Here is a 13,725-nt window from a genome sequence, read left to right as displayed (position 1 = left end):
TGGATATCTGAAGCGCCATCGTAGGCAACCAGAAGGTGCCCCTTGCTACCCTCAGTTATTTATTGCACCTAGATGGAGGCAGTGGCAAGGTTGGGCGCGTCGGCCATGGCACGAGGATGTGAGGGTTTTGGGGAGAGATGGGAAATGTGGTGGGCGTCCCCTCCACGGGCGGGCCAAAGGAGGACAAAGGAGGCTCAAATTTGGACCAAAAATAGGTTTAAAAAAAAACCGTGTCCAGTTGTATAGTCGCGTTGGGCGCGTATTTTGTCCATGCGAACCCAAAACAGAGCCATGCAAGACACAATTCTGTGGATTCCACGAAACCAGAATAAGGGAACAAGCTGATGTGCCGTCTTCTGATTCATGCATTTCGTGGTGAAAGGTTCTCACTACATAAACATTGAACCTAACGAAAGATACGCTATTAAAGTTCTCACGCCTCAGTCATTGGCAACCAACTCTGTGCTTCCGTCCTTGGCAACCAACTCTGTGCTTCCGTTTTCTAACCTCTGAAGGACCAGCTGCTTCTTTGGAGCAAAGCCTTTGGCTATCGACACGGAGCTTACATCCACGACAACGGTATCGTCTTCCTTGAAGTCACCCTTGAGGACACCGAGCGCTATCTCGTTCTCCACCATCTGCTGGATCACCCTCTTGACAGGCCTGGCACCGTAGTTAGGGTCAAAGCCAAGAGCGCCGAGATGCTCCACAGCTTCCGGTGTGTACTGAAGGTGAATCTTCTGTTGCAGCAGCCTGTTTTTGACCCGGTTCAGCTGCAAGTCCGACACATTTACAATTGCGATCAGGTCGACGAAAGCCAAACAATGAAATACAACTAGAACCTAGTTCCATGACTCAAGCAAATTTGCATGCAAGTAATTGTAAGGCATTTACCTGTATCTCCACAATGCGATTTATCTCTGTTGAGTCCAGTGGTTGGAACACAATGTATTCATCTATCCTGTTCAGGAACTCTGGTCGGAATGTCTGCCGAGCAATCTCAGTCACCTGTTTTTTCATTACCTCATACACCGCATCCTTGCTGTCTGTTGTGTTTCTGAGGGTGTCTAGAATCAATGGTGAACCAATGTTCGAGGTCATGATGATCACACAGTTAGTGAAGCTCACTGTTCTGCCCTGGGAATCAGTTATTCTTCCATCGTCCAACAGTTGCAACAAGATGTTGAAGACATCTTGGTGTGCCTTCTCAATCTCATCAAACAGAACGACAGAGTAAGGCCTGCGGCGAACAGCTTCTGAAAGTTGGCCCCCTTCCTCATAACCGACGTACCCCGGTGGTGCTCCAACCAAGCGAGAAACAGCATGCTTCTCCATGTACTCACTCATGTCAATCCGTATCAAGGCATTTTCAGTGTTGAAAAGGAATTCAGCTAGCGTCTTTCCCAGCTCAGTCTTGCCTACACCTGTAGGGCCCATAAACATGAAGCTCGCTATTGGACGGTTAGGGTCCGATAGGCCTGCCCTAGAACGACGGATTGCATTGGCTACTGACTTGACTGCAATATCTTGGCCAATAACCCTCTTGTGGAGTACATCCTCCAGTAGCAGTAGCTTTTCCCTATCCGATTGTTGAAGATTTGACACTGGAATACCAGTCCACTTGCTAACTATCTCAGCAATATCAACATCAGTCACCTCTTCTCGAAGCATCGACTTTCCTGACTGCTGGAATTCAGTAAGGTTTTCCTCAGCCTCATCCAGCTGTTTTTGTAGTGTCAAAAGCGTTGAATATTTGAGTTCAGCAGCACGGTTCAAATTATATTCTCTCTCAGCGGCTTCAATCTCCAGGTTAACTCTGTCAATCTACCACACATAAAAGATCGAGAATTAAAGACACAAATGTGGCAAAAAAAAAAACAAGAGCAGAACATGCATGCACCTACCTCTTCCTTAATTGATTTTATACGAGTCATCAACGATTTCTCATACTCCCAGTGTTCTGAAAGGTTTTTCTGCTTCTGCTTGAGGGATTCTAGTTCAGCTTCAAGCTTGCTTAGTCGTTCTTTGGAGGCTTTGTCAGTATCATTCTTCAATGAAAGCTTCTCCATTTCAAACCTTATGATTTCCCTGTCGACCTCATCCAACTCGATAGGTTTTGATGTAATCTCCATTTTCAATTTAGCTGCCGCTTCATCAACTAGATCAATAGCTGCACATGGAAAGATAAATACATATAAGACAAAGAACGAATTAGCCCCTAGCTCCCAATAGTTGTTCCATAATATAGTATATGCAGTACCTTTGTCAGGCAAAAAACGTCCAGTGATGTAGCGATCTGATAAAGCAGCTGCAGCAACAAGAGCACCATCTGATATCTTAACACCATGATGCATCTCATACCGCTCTCGCAGGCCACGTAGTATAGAAACTGTATCCTCAACTGCTGGTTCACCACAGTAAACCTGCTGGAACCTACGTTCAAGAGCAGCATCTTTCTCAATGTACTTCCTGTACTCATCTAATGTTGTTGCCCCAATGCAACGGAGTTCCCCACGGCCTAACATTGGTTTCAACAGGTTACCAGCATCCATTGACCCACCAGTGGCTCCTGTAACAGAAAAGAGAATTAAGGTCCAAGGACAATAATACTCACAAGTCAAACAACATAATATAGGAAGGTTGCGCTGGTTGGAACTTATGCAGCATCAATACAGATATGTTTATGGCACATAGATAAATTATTCCAAAAAATGGCAATAAGCTGATGAATTGACATGCTGAAATGGGAATAAGAGGAGTGCCAGGGGAGCAAAAGAATCAGTACAAAGAATTGAGCTGGGGCATGTCCACCAAGTATCCAACATGTATCTGGATTTCTTTTCCTTTATTCATAATATCGATATATCCGATACTTGTTCAGATACAGTATTGATACCATACCGCATATACCCAGCTGTGCAAGTATCAGTGTTTCAGGCGGCCCAGGAGCTAAGATTACTACTTTGGCTGTCTGCTTACTATCACAACTGTATAGAGAATTACCAATCTAGTCTACCATTTTAGAGCTCGACTTCAATAAAGCTCAACATGCAAATGGCTGATGGCATACTTAGACATACATACCTGCACCAACAACAGTGTGAATCTCATCAATGAACAAGATGATTTGTCCATTAGAAGCAGTGACCTCCTTCAGAACAGCCTTAAGTCTCTCTTCAAATTCACCACGATATTTGGAACCAGCAAGTAATGCTCCCATGTCCAGCGAAATAAGCTGAAATATTGCATATGTATGGAATTAGATGAACAGCCAATTTAGTCTCTTGATATGATTACTTTCCAACTTTCCTTGCAAAACTCTAGGGGGGTGGTGTACCGAAGCAAAACTCTTATTTGATTATTGCTTTTTTCCAACTTGCTTTCCTTGCTAGCCCTGCACATCCTCCTATACCCACTAAAGAAAAAAAAAAGATAAACCTATTTGTGTAGCTCAGGCCATAAATGCAACCTCATTGCTGGTTACAACTTGCAGGAACACCACCTTGGAACTGATTGGTTGTTTGCTAGAAATAAGAAACAAATGCAACACTGCCATCCTAGACAATGACATGATTTGGAGAAACACATACAATCATAAAAGGACAAGGTTTCCATCCTCAAGAGGTGAAATCAAATATGCATTTTAAGGTAAAACTAAAAAAAAATACCTTTCTATTTTGTAAAGGCTCAGGAACATCTCCCCGCACAATGCGCTGAGCCAATCTGCATGCAACAAACGCAAAGCAATTTTTCAATGCGTCTCCAGAATATGTTATAAGTTGTAGGTACGCTACAGAAGATCCAGAAGTAAGCGAATAACACGTTGCAAACTACACATTCTGAACTCTCTACAAAATAAAGAAAAATATGAGAAGAACAAGTAATCACCCTTCAGCAATCGCAGTTTTGCCAACTCCTGGCTCGCCAATAATTACAGGATTATTTTTAGTTCTTCTACAAAGGATTTGAATGCATCGGCGCACTTCATCATCACGTCCTATAACAGGATCAAGTTTTCCACGCCGAGCTAGTTCTGTCATGTCGATACCATACTTCTCTAGAGCTTGGAACTTCCCTTCTGGATCTGGCAACAGAAATAACCAACTGCATTGTCATCACGCCAAATTACAACAGAAAAGAATCCTTCATTATCATGTGTAAGCATGACGAGCAGTCGTGCTATCAAAACATCGATTCTTTTTTATAGAGAAGGTATCATGACTAGTCTACTTGAACATCTGAAAAGAACATGAACATCAGTATTACTGTGAAATGTATGCCTATTTTCTTTCCTCGGCTATGAAATTTGAGACAGAACTCACAATTGGATATAAAGATATGGCAAGATGGCACATTTGTTAGTTGGCTCTTGCATATGTCATAAGTTCACCCATATATATACATAAAAGTAAGAATAATCACTTGCAAACAATCCAGGGATCAGAATATAATTATAATATAAGAGACAAGGGCATTTCTGACAGTTAAGATATGGCATATGGTGCATTTGCTAGTTGGCTCTTGCCTGGATCATAAAATCACCAATACAAACATCAAAACGTTACTTGCTAGGAATCCTCAAATAAGAATATCATGCAAGACAACAGCATTTCTGGTGGTACATTCCCGTAATATTTCAAAGATAACAATATACTCTATATTGAAAAATAATTATTATAGGAATAAGTTTATTCCCATGCCCCAATTGACTGAAACCACTGCACTGCCGCTGAATTTAGCAAATATCAATAGAGATGATTTAGAATCAAATGAATCAACTTCTGAATTAAAAGGTAAACTAAAACAATCATGCTGGAAAAAGAACTGAGCAAACGATAACAAGAAAATTGAATGATATCCATTATACATACTCTGATCTGTAACTCGCTGGCTACCACGTACAGCAGAGATAGCTTCCTTCAGCTCATTCTCACCAATCTGGAGATCTTCGAACAACTGTTGCCCAAACCTCTTATCCGCCGTGAATGCTCTCAGCATGTGCTCAACTGATACAAACTCATCGCCATACTCTTTTTTGTACTTCATTGCCTTATCCAAAATTAATGTGAAACTTTGCCCTACAACTGGCCCACTTGTATCACCACTAACCTGCCAAAGCAAGAGCCCATAATGATGTTAAGGTTTTGAGCATATACCAACTTATCAAACTTAACTACCATAAATAGTGCTAGAACCTTGGGTTGTTTAGCAATAAAGTCATCAGTAGCTCGCAGGACCGATGTGTTGTCTATCCCAGCTTTTGAAAATATTCTGCGTGCTAACCCATCCTTCTGCTCCAAAAGAGCTTTCATCAGGTGCTCAGATTCCACAATCTGTTGTTTAGACAATCTCGCTGCCTCAACTGCACCGGCAACCCCCTCCCAAGCCATCTCAGTGAATTGATCTGGACTTATCTGTTTGATCACAGAAAATTAAGAAAAATGAAGAGATTAGCTATTATCCATAAGCACAAATACTGTCTATGAACATTATGCAAGCATTGTTCGAACACATAAGCAAACTCAGCCGCACGAGAGTGCACGGTCCATATACCGAAGCAAAACATGTGATCTACGCGATTACCATGCATAAATATACTATATAAACATATGCCAACTCGTAGTAAACTGATAATGCTATTCACCATGTCTGTCCAATGAATGGTCAATTAATTTTCATGACACGACTGTTATGCTTCAAATTATCTCCACATCACACACACACACACACAACACCAAATTACCGACGTGAGTGAGTCTAACGAAGTCATTAGTTCTAATTTTAAGGGTAAAGGTGAGAGTTCATGAACTAGAGAGGGAATGCCAGGTTTCCTTCATCAGTTTATGATCACCAATTTGGAAAATGATTCATCTGATCAATACTTGCACTCGAGATTAGAACATCACAGGAAAACTATCAATCTGTAACTGGAGAATAGTGCACAATGGAGAAAACAAAGTAGAATTCGGCAATATCAGTGTGCTGCGGGCAACACATCTGCATAGCCGACTGAAATTGCCACTCTCAGTGGCCAAGGAAAAAAAACAGGCAAAATCGAACGGCACGGGTTCAGCTATTCCAACCTGAGACGAGGATGAGGCGCTGTACCGAGCCGGCGGCGTGGAGTGGAAAAGCCGGCGAGGCGGCACCAGGAGGCCACCCCCGCCCCCCGTGGGGAGCCTGGCCATGGGAGGAGCGAGCCACGAGGGCCTGCTGACCTTGGCGGCGGTGGGGAAGGGGGTTCCCCCGGCTAGCGACGCAAGTGCGCGCGGGAGGGGCTCGCGGCTGCCGGCTGCCAGGCGGCGGGCCACGGCGGCGGCCCGCGCCGCGCGCGACAGCCTGGACGCGGCGGAGAGTGCCATCACGGGAGGGTTTAGGGTTTAGCTGTGCCAATGAGGATTCGGGTGCGTGCGTGCGCAATGCTGTTTGTGGTGGGACGGAGACGATCGGCGATGCTTGGAGAAGGGGAAAGAAGGAGAAAAGAGAGAAGCGGCGGCGGATGGAGGAAGATGTTGGAAGACTGGAGAAGCTTCTCCGAGCTACGGGGTTCCTCCTCAGGCCTGTGCGCCTGCCGTCTAATCTGGGCCGTCACTTCTAGCATCGACGGCCTATGTTTTACTTCAGGAAAATGGAATCACTGGACTGCAGAATTCGGTTTCCAAAGCTCGTAGTATTCTTCTGATCTAAAACGCCTTATACTCCTTCCATCCGGAAATACATGTGGAAAAAAATTTATTCATTTCTCTCACAAGTATTTTCGGATAAAGGGAGTATTAGTTTAGCAAAAAGACCCGTGCATTACAACGGGAGAAAAACAAATCATAATCTACAATGACAATGACCCACTTTACCGCATCACCTATATACACTATCACTCTCAATTTTGTGAAGTCATGAACAACTTTTGAAATCACGAACAATTTTTTAAACTCGTGCATACATTTGAAATTGTGAATATTTTTCAAATTCGTGAACACTTTTACAAATTTTCGAATATTTTATAAAATCAAGGACATTTTTTGAATTCATTAACATTTTATACTATTTGCAAAAAAAATTGCCAACATTTTTTGAAACAATTTTCTTGAATTGGTGAACATTTCTAGAATCGACGAACATTTTTTGGAATCGGCGAACATTTCTAAAATCCACCAATTTTTTGAAATTCAAGAACATTTTTTTATTTTACAAACAAATCATAATCTCCTATGGCCTTGATCATATTTTGTTGCATCAACGAGATACACAATCACTCTCAATTTCATGAAAAATGAATATTTTTTGAAGCTCGTGAAACTATTTGAAATCCTGAACGTTTCTCAAATTCATGAACACTTTTACAAATTTCAAAAAAAAAGTCAAATCAAGAAAAGATTTTTTTTTGAATTCATGAACATTTTATACTATTTGCAAACATTTCTTTCAAATTGTGAACATTTTTAACAATTTTCTTGAATCGGCGAACAATTCTAGAATGGGCGAATATTATTTTGGAAATTGGTGGAACAATTTTAAAATTCATGAGCATTTTTTAATGTAGCGGTCGTTTTTTGAAATGCATGATCATTTTTGAACCAGCAAATATTTTATGAATGAATAAACTATTTTGTAAGTCATGAACATTTTTAAGATATTTTTCCATTCATGAACATTTTTTGAATTGGTGAAGGAGTTCATATCCGATCTGGGTGTAATACCTAGTGCATCGGGTCCAATGAAAATCTTTTGTGACAACACTGGAGCAATTGCCTTAGTAAAGGAATTCAGGTTTCACAAAAGAACCAAACACATCAAGAGATGCTTCAACTCCATTCGTGAAAAGGTCAAGGATGGAGACATAGAAGTTTGCAAAATACATACGGATCTAAATGTAGCAGACCCGTTGGCTAATCCTCTTCCGCAAGCAAAACATGATCAGCACCAAGACTCCATGGGTGTTAGATTCATTACAATGTAATCTAGATTATTGACTCTAGTGCAAGTGGGAGACTGAAGGAAATATGCCCTAAAGGCAATAATAAAGTTATTATTTTATATTTCCTTATTCATGATAAAGGTTTATTATTAATGCTAGAATTGTATTGATTGGAAACTTAAATACATGTGTGGATACATAAACAAAATACCATGTCCCTAGTGAGCCTCTACTAGACTAGCTCGTTAATCAAAGATGATTAAGGTTTCCTAACCATAGACATGTGTTGTCACTTGATAACAGGATCACATCGTTAGGAGAATAATGTGATGGACAAGACCCATTCATTAGCTTAGCATATGATCGTTCAGTTTATTGCTATTGCTTTCTTAATGTCAAATACATATTCCTTAGACTATGAGATCATGCAACTCCCGGATACCGGAGGAATACCTTGTGTGCTATCAAACGTCACAATGTAACTGGATGATCATAAAGGTGCTCTATAGGTATCTCCGAAGGTGTCTGTTGAGTTGGCATGGATCGAGATTAGGATTTGTCACTCCAAGTATCGGAGAGGTATCTCTGGGCCCTCTCGGTAATACACATCACAAGAAGCTTGCAAGCAAAGTGACTAAGGACTTAGTTACGAGATGATGTATTACGGAACGATTAAAGAGACTTGCCGGTAACGAGATTCAACTAGGTATGAAGATACCGACAATCGAAACTCGGGTAAGTAACATACCGACAGACAAAGGGAATTACGTATGTTGTCATAAGGTTCGACCGATAAAGATCTTCGTAGAATATGTAGGACCAATATGGGCATCCAGGTTCCGCTATTGGTTATTGACCGGAGAGGTGTCTCGGTCATGTCTACATAGTTCTCGAACCCGTAGGGTCCGCATGCTTAACGTTCATTGACGATATAGTGTTATATGAGTTATATGATTTGGTGACCGTATGTTGTTCGGGGTTCCATATGAGATCTCGGACATGACGAGGAACTCCGGAATGGTCTGGATTTAAAGATTGATATATAGGACGATGCTATTTGGACATTGGAAGAGTTTCGGAGTGCACCGGGTAGTCATCGGATTGCCGGAAGGAGTTCCGGACACCCACATAAGGTCTATGGGCCTAATGGGCCAAGGGGAGGGACACACCAGCCCACAAGGGGGCTGGCGCACCCCTCTCCCTAGCCGCCGGCCTAGAGGAAGGAAAGGGGGAGGGTTGGAGCCTCCTGCCTTTCCCTCATGAGAGAAAGGAAAGGGGGGGCGCCACCTCCCCCGCCTTCCTCCCGCACACAAACAAGGAAGGGGGCGCGGCTTGGGGCAGGAGCCCAAGTGGGATTCGGCCCCACTTGGGGCGCCTACTGGCTGCCTCCCCTCTCCCCACCTATATATATGTGGGAGGGGCGCCACACATAGCCCACAACAATCTCTTAGCCGTGTGCGGCGCCCCTCTCCACAGTTTCGTCCCTTGGTCATATTTTTCAGAGTGCTTAGGCGAAGCCCTATGGAGATAGCATCACCACCACTGTCACCACGTCGTCGTGCTGCCGGAACTCATCTACTACTTCGCCCATCTTGTTGGATCAAGAAGGCGAGGACGTCACCGAGCTGAACGTGTGCTGAACGCGGAGGTGTCGTACGTTCGGTACTTGATCGGTTGGATAGTGAAGAAGTTTGACTACATCAACCGCGTTACTAAACGCTTCCACTTATGGTCTACGAGGGTACGTAGACACACTCTCCCCTCTCGTTGCTATGCATCTCCATGGATAGATCTTGCGTGTGCGTATTTTTTTTTGTTTTCCATGCAACGTTTTCCAACAATAATTTGGAAGTGCATCAAGAAAAATAGAAGCGAAAACCGCAACAAGAGAACGCTCTCTCGTTACCTCCGATGCGCCAACAGAATGGCAGCCGTTGGATGACTCGCATGAATAGTGAAACATTTATATAGCAAACATTTGTTTCTCTTTGACTAGGCCAGGACGGGAGAGATGAGTTGTTGCCCATTCAAGAAGCTTCATGCTCATCCCCGCTCTTCGCTCGCCCTCCCCTTCTGCCCCACTCGTCTGTGCCTGTGTGGCTCCCCTGTCGTTGCGGTCGCTCCATCTCTTACCCTCGTAGTCGCAAGCGATCGGTGTTGCACGCGTGTAAGGTCCACACTCCCCCGTCGTCCCCTTCTCTTTTGCGCTTCCATGACCGCGCGGCTCCATACTCGCCGTCACGGTGAAGGATGGCAAGAAGACGTTGTAGGCTGGGCTTTCCTCCAACCAACGAAGTGGTGGAGGCTTCACTCTTTTCCCCACCCTTCCTGCCCAGCGGCAGGTGACTATCTTCGACGAATCTTCACTACACTACTTGATTAGGAGCAGTTAACTACTGAGAGAAATGCCTTACCGAGAACAAATAGTTTATCTGGGATTACATTTCTACTGGCACAAGAAAGTATGGGCAGAGAAACTGGCAGGAGAAGTTAAGCTACTGGAGCATACGAACTACCGGGTGTCGGTGTCAAAACCGGCGGATCTCGGGTAGGGGGTCCCGAACTATGCGTCTAAGGTCGATGGTAACAGGAGGCAGGGAACACGATGTTTTACCCAGGTTCGGGCCCTCTTGATGGAGGTAATACCCTATGTCCTACTTGATTGATCTTGATGAATATGAAGATTACAAGAGTTGATCTACCATGAGATCGTAATGGCTAAACCCTAGATGTCTAGCCTGTCTGATTGTGATTGCCTCTACGGACTAAACCCTCCGGTTTATATAGACACCGGAGGGGCCTAGGGTTGTATAGAGTCGGTTTACAAAGGAAGGAATCTACATATCCAAATTCTAAGCTTGCGATCCACGCAAAGGAGAGTCCCATCCCGACACGGGAGGAAGTCTTCTGTCTTGTATCTTCATAGCCCATTGGTCCGGCCCATGTTACATAGTCCGGACGCCCGAGGTGTTGGGGAACGTAGTAATTTCAAAAAAATTCCCACGCACACGCAAGATCATGGTGATGCATAGCAACAAGAGGGGAGAGTGTGTCCACGTACCCTCGTAGACCGAAAGCGGAAGCGTTAGCACAACGCGGTTGATGTAGTCGTACGTCTTCACCATCCGACCGATCAAGTACCGAACGCACGGCACCTCCGAGTTCAGCACACGTTCAGCCCGATGACGTCCCTCGAACTCTGATCCAGCCGAGTGTTGAGGGAGAGTTTCGTCAGCACGACGGCGTGGTGATGATGATGATGTTCTACCGACGCAGGGCTTCGCCTAAGCACCGCTATAGTATTATCGAGGTGGACTATGGTGGAGGGGGGCACCGCACACGGCTAAAAGATCAAATCAATTGTTGTGTCTTTGGGGTGCCCCTGCCCCCGTATATAAAGGAGCAAGGGGGGGAGGTGCGGCCGGCCAGGAGGAGGCGCGCCAGGAGGAGTCCTACTCCCACCGGGAGTAGGACTCCCTCCCTTTTCCTTGTTGGATTAGGAGAGGAGAGGGAAGGAGAGAGGGGGGAAGGAAAGGGGGGCGCCCCCCTCCTTGTCCAATTCGGACTTGGGGGGGGGGAGGGGCGCGCGGCTGCCCCTTGGCCGCCTCTCCTCTTCCACCAATTGGGCCCATGAGGCCCAATAGCCTCCGGGGGCGTTCCGGTAACCCCCCGGTACTCCGGTATATATCTGATAACCCCCGGAACCATTCCGGTGTCCGGATATAGTCATCCAATATATCAATCTTCATGTCTCGACCATTTCGAGACTCCTTGTTATGTCCGTGATCACATCCGGGACTCCGAACAACCTTCGGTAGATGAAAACTCATAATATAACCGTCATCGAAACTTTAAGCGTGCGGACCCTACGGGTTCGAGAACAATGTAGACATGACCGAGACACGTCTCCGGTCAATAACCAATAGCGGAACCTGGATGCTCATATTGGCTCCCACGTATTCTACGAAGATCTTTATCGGTCAAACCGCATAACAACATACATTGTTCCCTTTGTCATAGGTATGTTATTTGCCCGAGATTCGATCGTTGGTATCTCAATACCTAGTTCAATCTCGTCACCGGCAAGTCTCTTTACTCGTTCCGTAATACATCATCCCGCAACTAACTCATTAGTTACAATGCTTGCAAGGCTTATAGTGATGTGCATTACTGAGTGGGCCTAGAGATACCTCTCCGACAATCGGAGTGACAAATCCTAATCTTGAAATACGCCAACCCAACAAGTACCTTCGGAGACACCTGTAGAGCACATTTATAATCACCCAGTTACGTTGTGACGTTTGGTAGCACACAAAGTGTTCCTCCGGTAAACGGGAGTTGCGTAATCTCATAGTCATAGGAACATGTATAAGTCATGAAGAAAGCAATAGCAGAATACTAAACGATCGTGTGCTAAGCTAACGGAATGGGTCAAGTCAATCACATCATTCTCCTAATGATGTGATCCCGTTAATCAAATGACAACTCATGTCTATGGCTAGGAAACATAACCATCTTTGATCAACGAGCTAGTCAAGTAGAGGCATACTAGTGACACTCTGTTTGTCTATGTATTCACACAAGTATTATGTTTCCGGTTAATACAATTCTAGCATGAATAATAAACATTTATCATGAAATAAGGAAATAAATAATAACTTTATTATTGCCTCTAGGGCATAGTTCCTTCACGAGGACCCCTTAATCCAGGACTCCCTCAGTAGCCCCTGAAATAATAACTTTATTATTGCCTCAGTAGCCTCAGTAGCCTCAGTATCAAATACCGAGGGGTTGCTATAAACACTAGTAAAGTACACATCAATAACATGTATATCAAATATAGCTTTGTTCACTTTGCCATCCTTCTTATCCACCAAATACCTGGGGCAGTTCCGCTTCCAGTGACCAGTCCCTTTGCAGTAGAAGCACTCAGTCTCAGGCTTAGGTCCAGACTTGGGCTTCTTCACTTGAGCAACAACTTGCTTGCCGTTCTTCTTGAAGTTCCCCTTCTTCCCTTTGCCATTTTCTTGAAACTAGTGGTCTTGTTAACCATCAACACTTGATGTTTTTCTTGATTTCTACCTTCGCCGATTTCAGCATCACGAAGAGCTTGGGAATTACTTTCGTCATCCCTTGCATATTATAGTTCATCACGAAGTTCTACTAACTTGGTGACTAGAGAATTCTGTCAATCACTATTTTATCTAGAAGATTAACTCCCACTTGATTCAAGCGATTGTAGTACCCTGACAATCTGAGCACATGCTCACTGCTTGAGCTACTCTCCTCCATCTTTTAGCTATAGAACTTGTTGGAGACTTCATATCTCTCAACTCGGGTATTTGCTTGAAATATTAACTTCAACTCCTGGAACATCTCATATGGTCCATGACGTTCAAAACGTCTTTGAAGTCCCGATTCTAAGCCGTTAAGCATGGTGCACTAAACTATCAAGTAGTCATCATATTGAGCTAGCCAAACGTTCATAACGTCTGCATCCGCTCCTGCAATAGGTCTGTCACCTAGCAGTGCATCAAGGACATAATTCTTCTGTGCGGCAATGAGGATAAACCTCAGATCACGGATCCAATCCGCATCATTGCTACTAACATCTTTCAACTTAGTTTTCTCTAGGAACATATATAAAACATAGGGAAGCAACAACGCGAGCTATTGATCTACAACATAGATATGCTAATACTACCAAGACTAAGTTCATGATAAATTAAAGTTCAATTAATCATATTACTTAAGAACTCCCACTTAGATAGACATCCCTCTAATCCTCCGAGTGATCACGTGATCCATAT

At 44.0% G+C, this 13,725-nt stretch overlaps 1 protein-coding gene across 1 annotated transcript; it reads right to left on the bottom strand.

The window, feature by feature from the left end:
* Nucleotides 1-212: 212 nt before the first annotated feature.
* On the bottom strand, nt 213-6,498 carry LOC123144044 (chaperone protein ClpB3, mitochondrial). The gene is made up of 10 exons (XM_044563056.1): nt 6,084-6,498; nt 5,196-5,414; nt 4,872-5,109; nt 3,889-4,084; nt 3,669-3,723; nt 3,085-3,235; nt 2,261-2,569; nt 1,905-2,170; nt 895-1,824; nt 213-773 (listed from the first exon to the last, which is right to left on the bottom strand). The coding sequence occupies exons 1-10, from the start codon at nt 6,360-6,362 to the stop codon at nt 441-443; spliced, it is 2,976 nt and encodes a 991-aa protein (XP_044418991.1). The 5' UTR covers nt 6,363-6,498; the 3' UTR covers nt 213-440.
* Nucleotides 6,499-13,725: the final 7,227 nt, after the last annotated feature.

The sequence above is a fragment of the Triticum aestivum genome, chromosome 6D (genome assembly GCF_018294505.1).
Source record: "Triticum aestivum cultivar Chinese Spring chromosome 6D, IWGSC CS RefSeq v2.1, whole genome shotgun sequence".
Taxonomy (NCBI): domain Eukaryota; kingdom Viridiplantae; phylum Streptophyta; class Magnoliopsida; order Poales; family Poaceae; genus Triticum; species Triticum aestivum.
This window is presented reverse-complemented; position numbering and strand designations above follow the sequence as displayed.

Coding starts and splice junctions, on each gene's coding strand:
- LOC123144044 (XM_044563056.1), bottom strand. CDS start 6,362: ATGGCACTCTCCGCCGCGTCCAGGCTGTCGCGCGCGGCGCGGGCCGCC. Junction 4,085..4,871: donor CCAGCGAGTTACAGATCAGA/GTATGTATAATG, acceptor TTCTGTTGCCAG/ATCCAGAAGGGAAGTTCCAA. Junction 774..894: donor ATCGCATTGTGGAGATACAG/GTAAATGCCTTA, acceptor TCGGACTTGCAG/CTGAACCGGGTCAAAAACAG.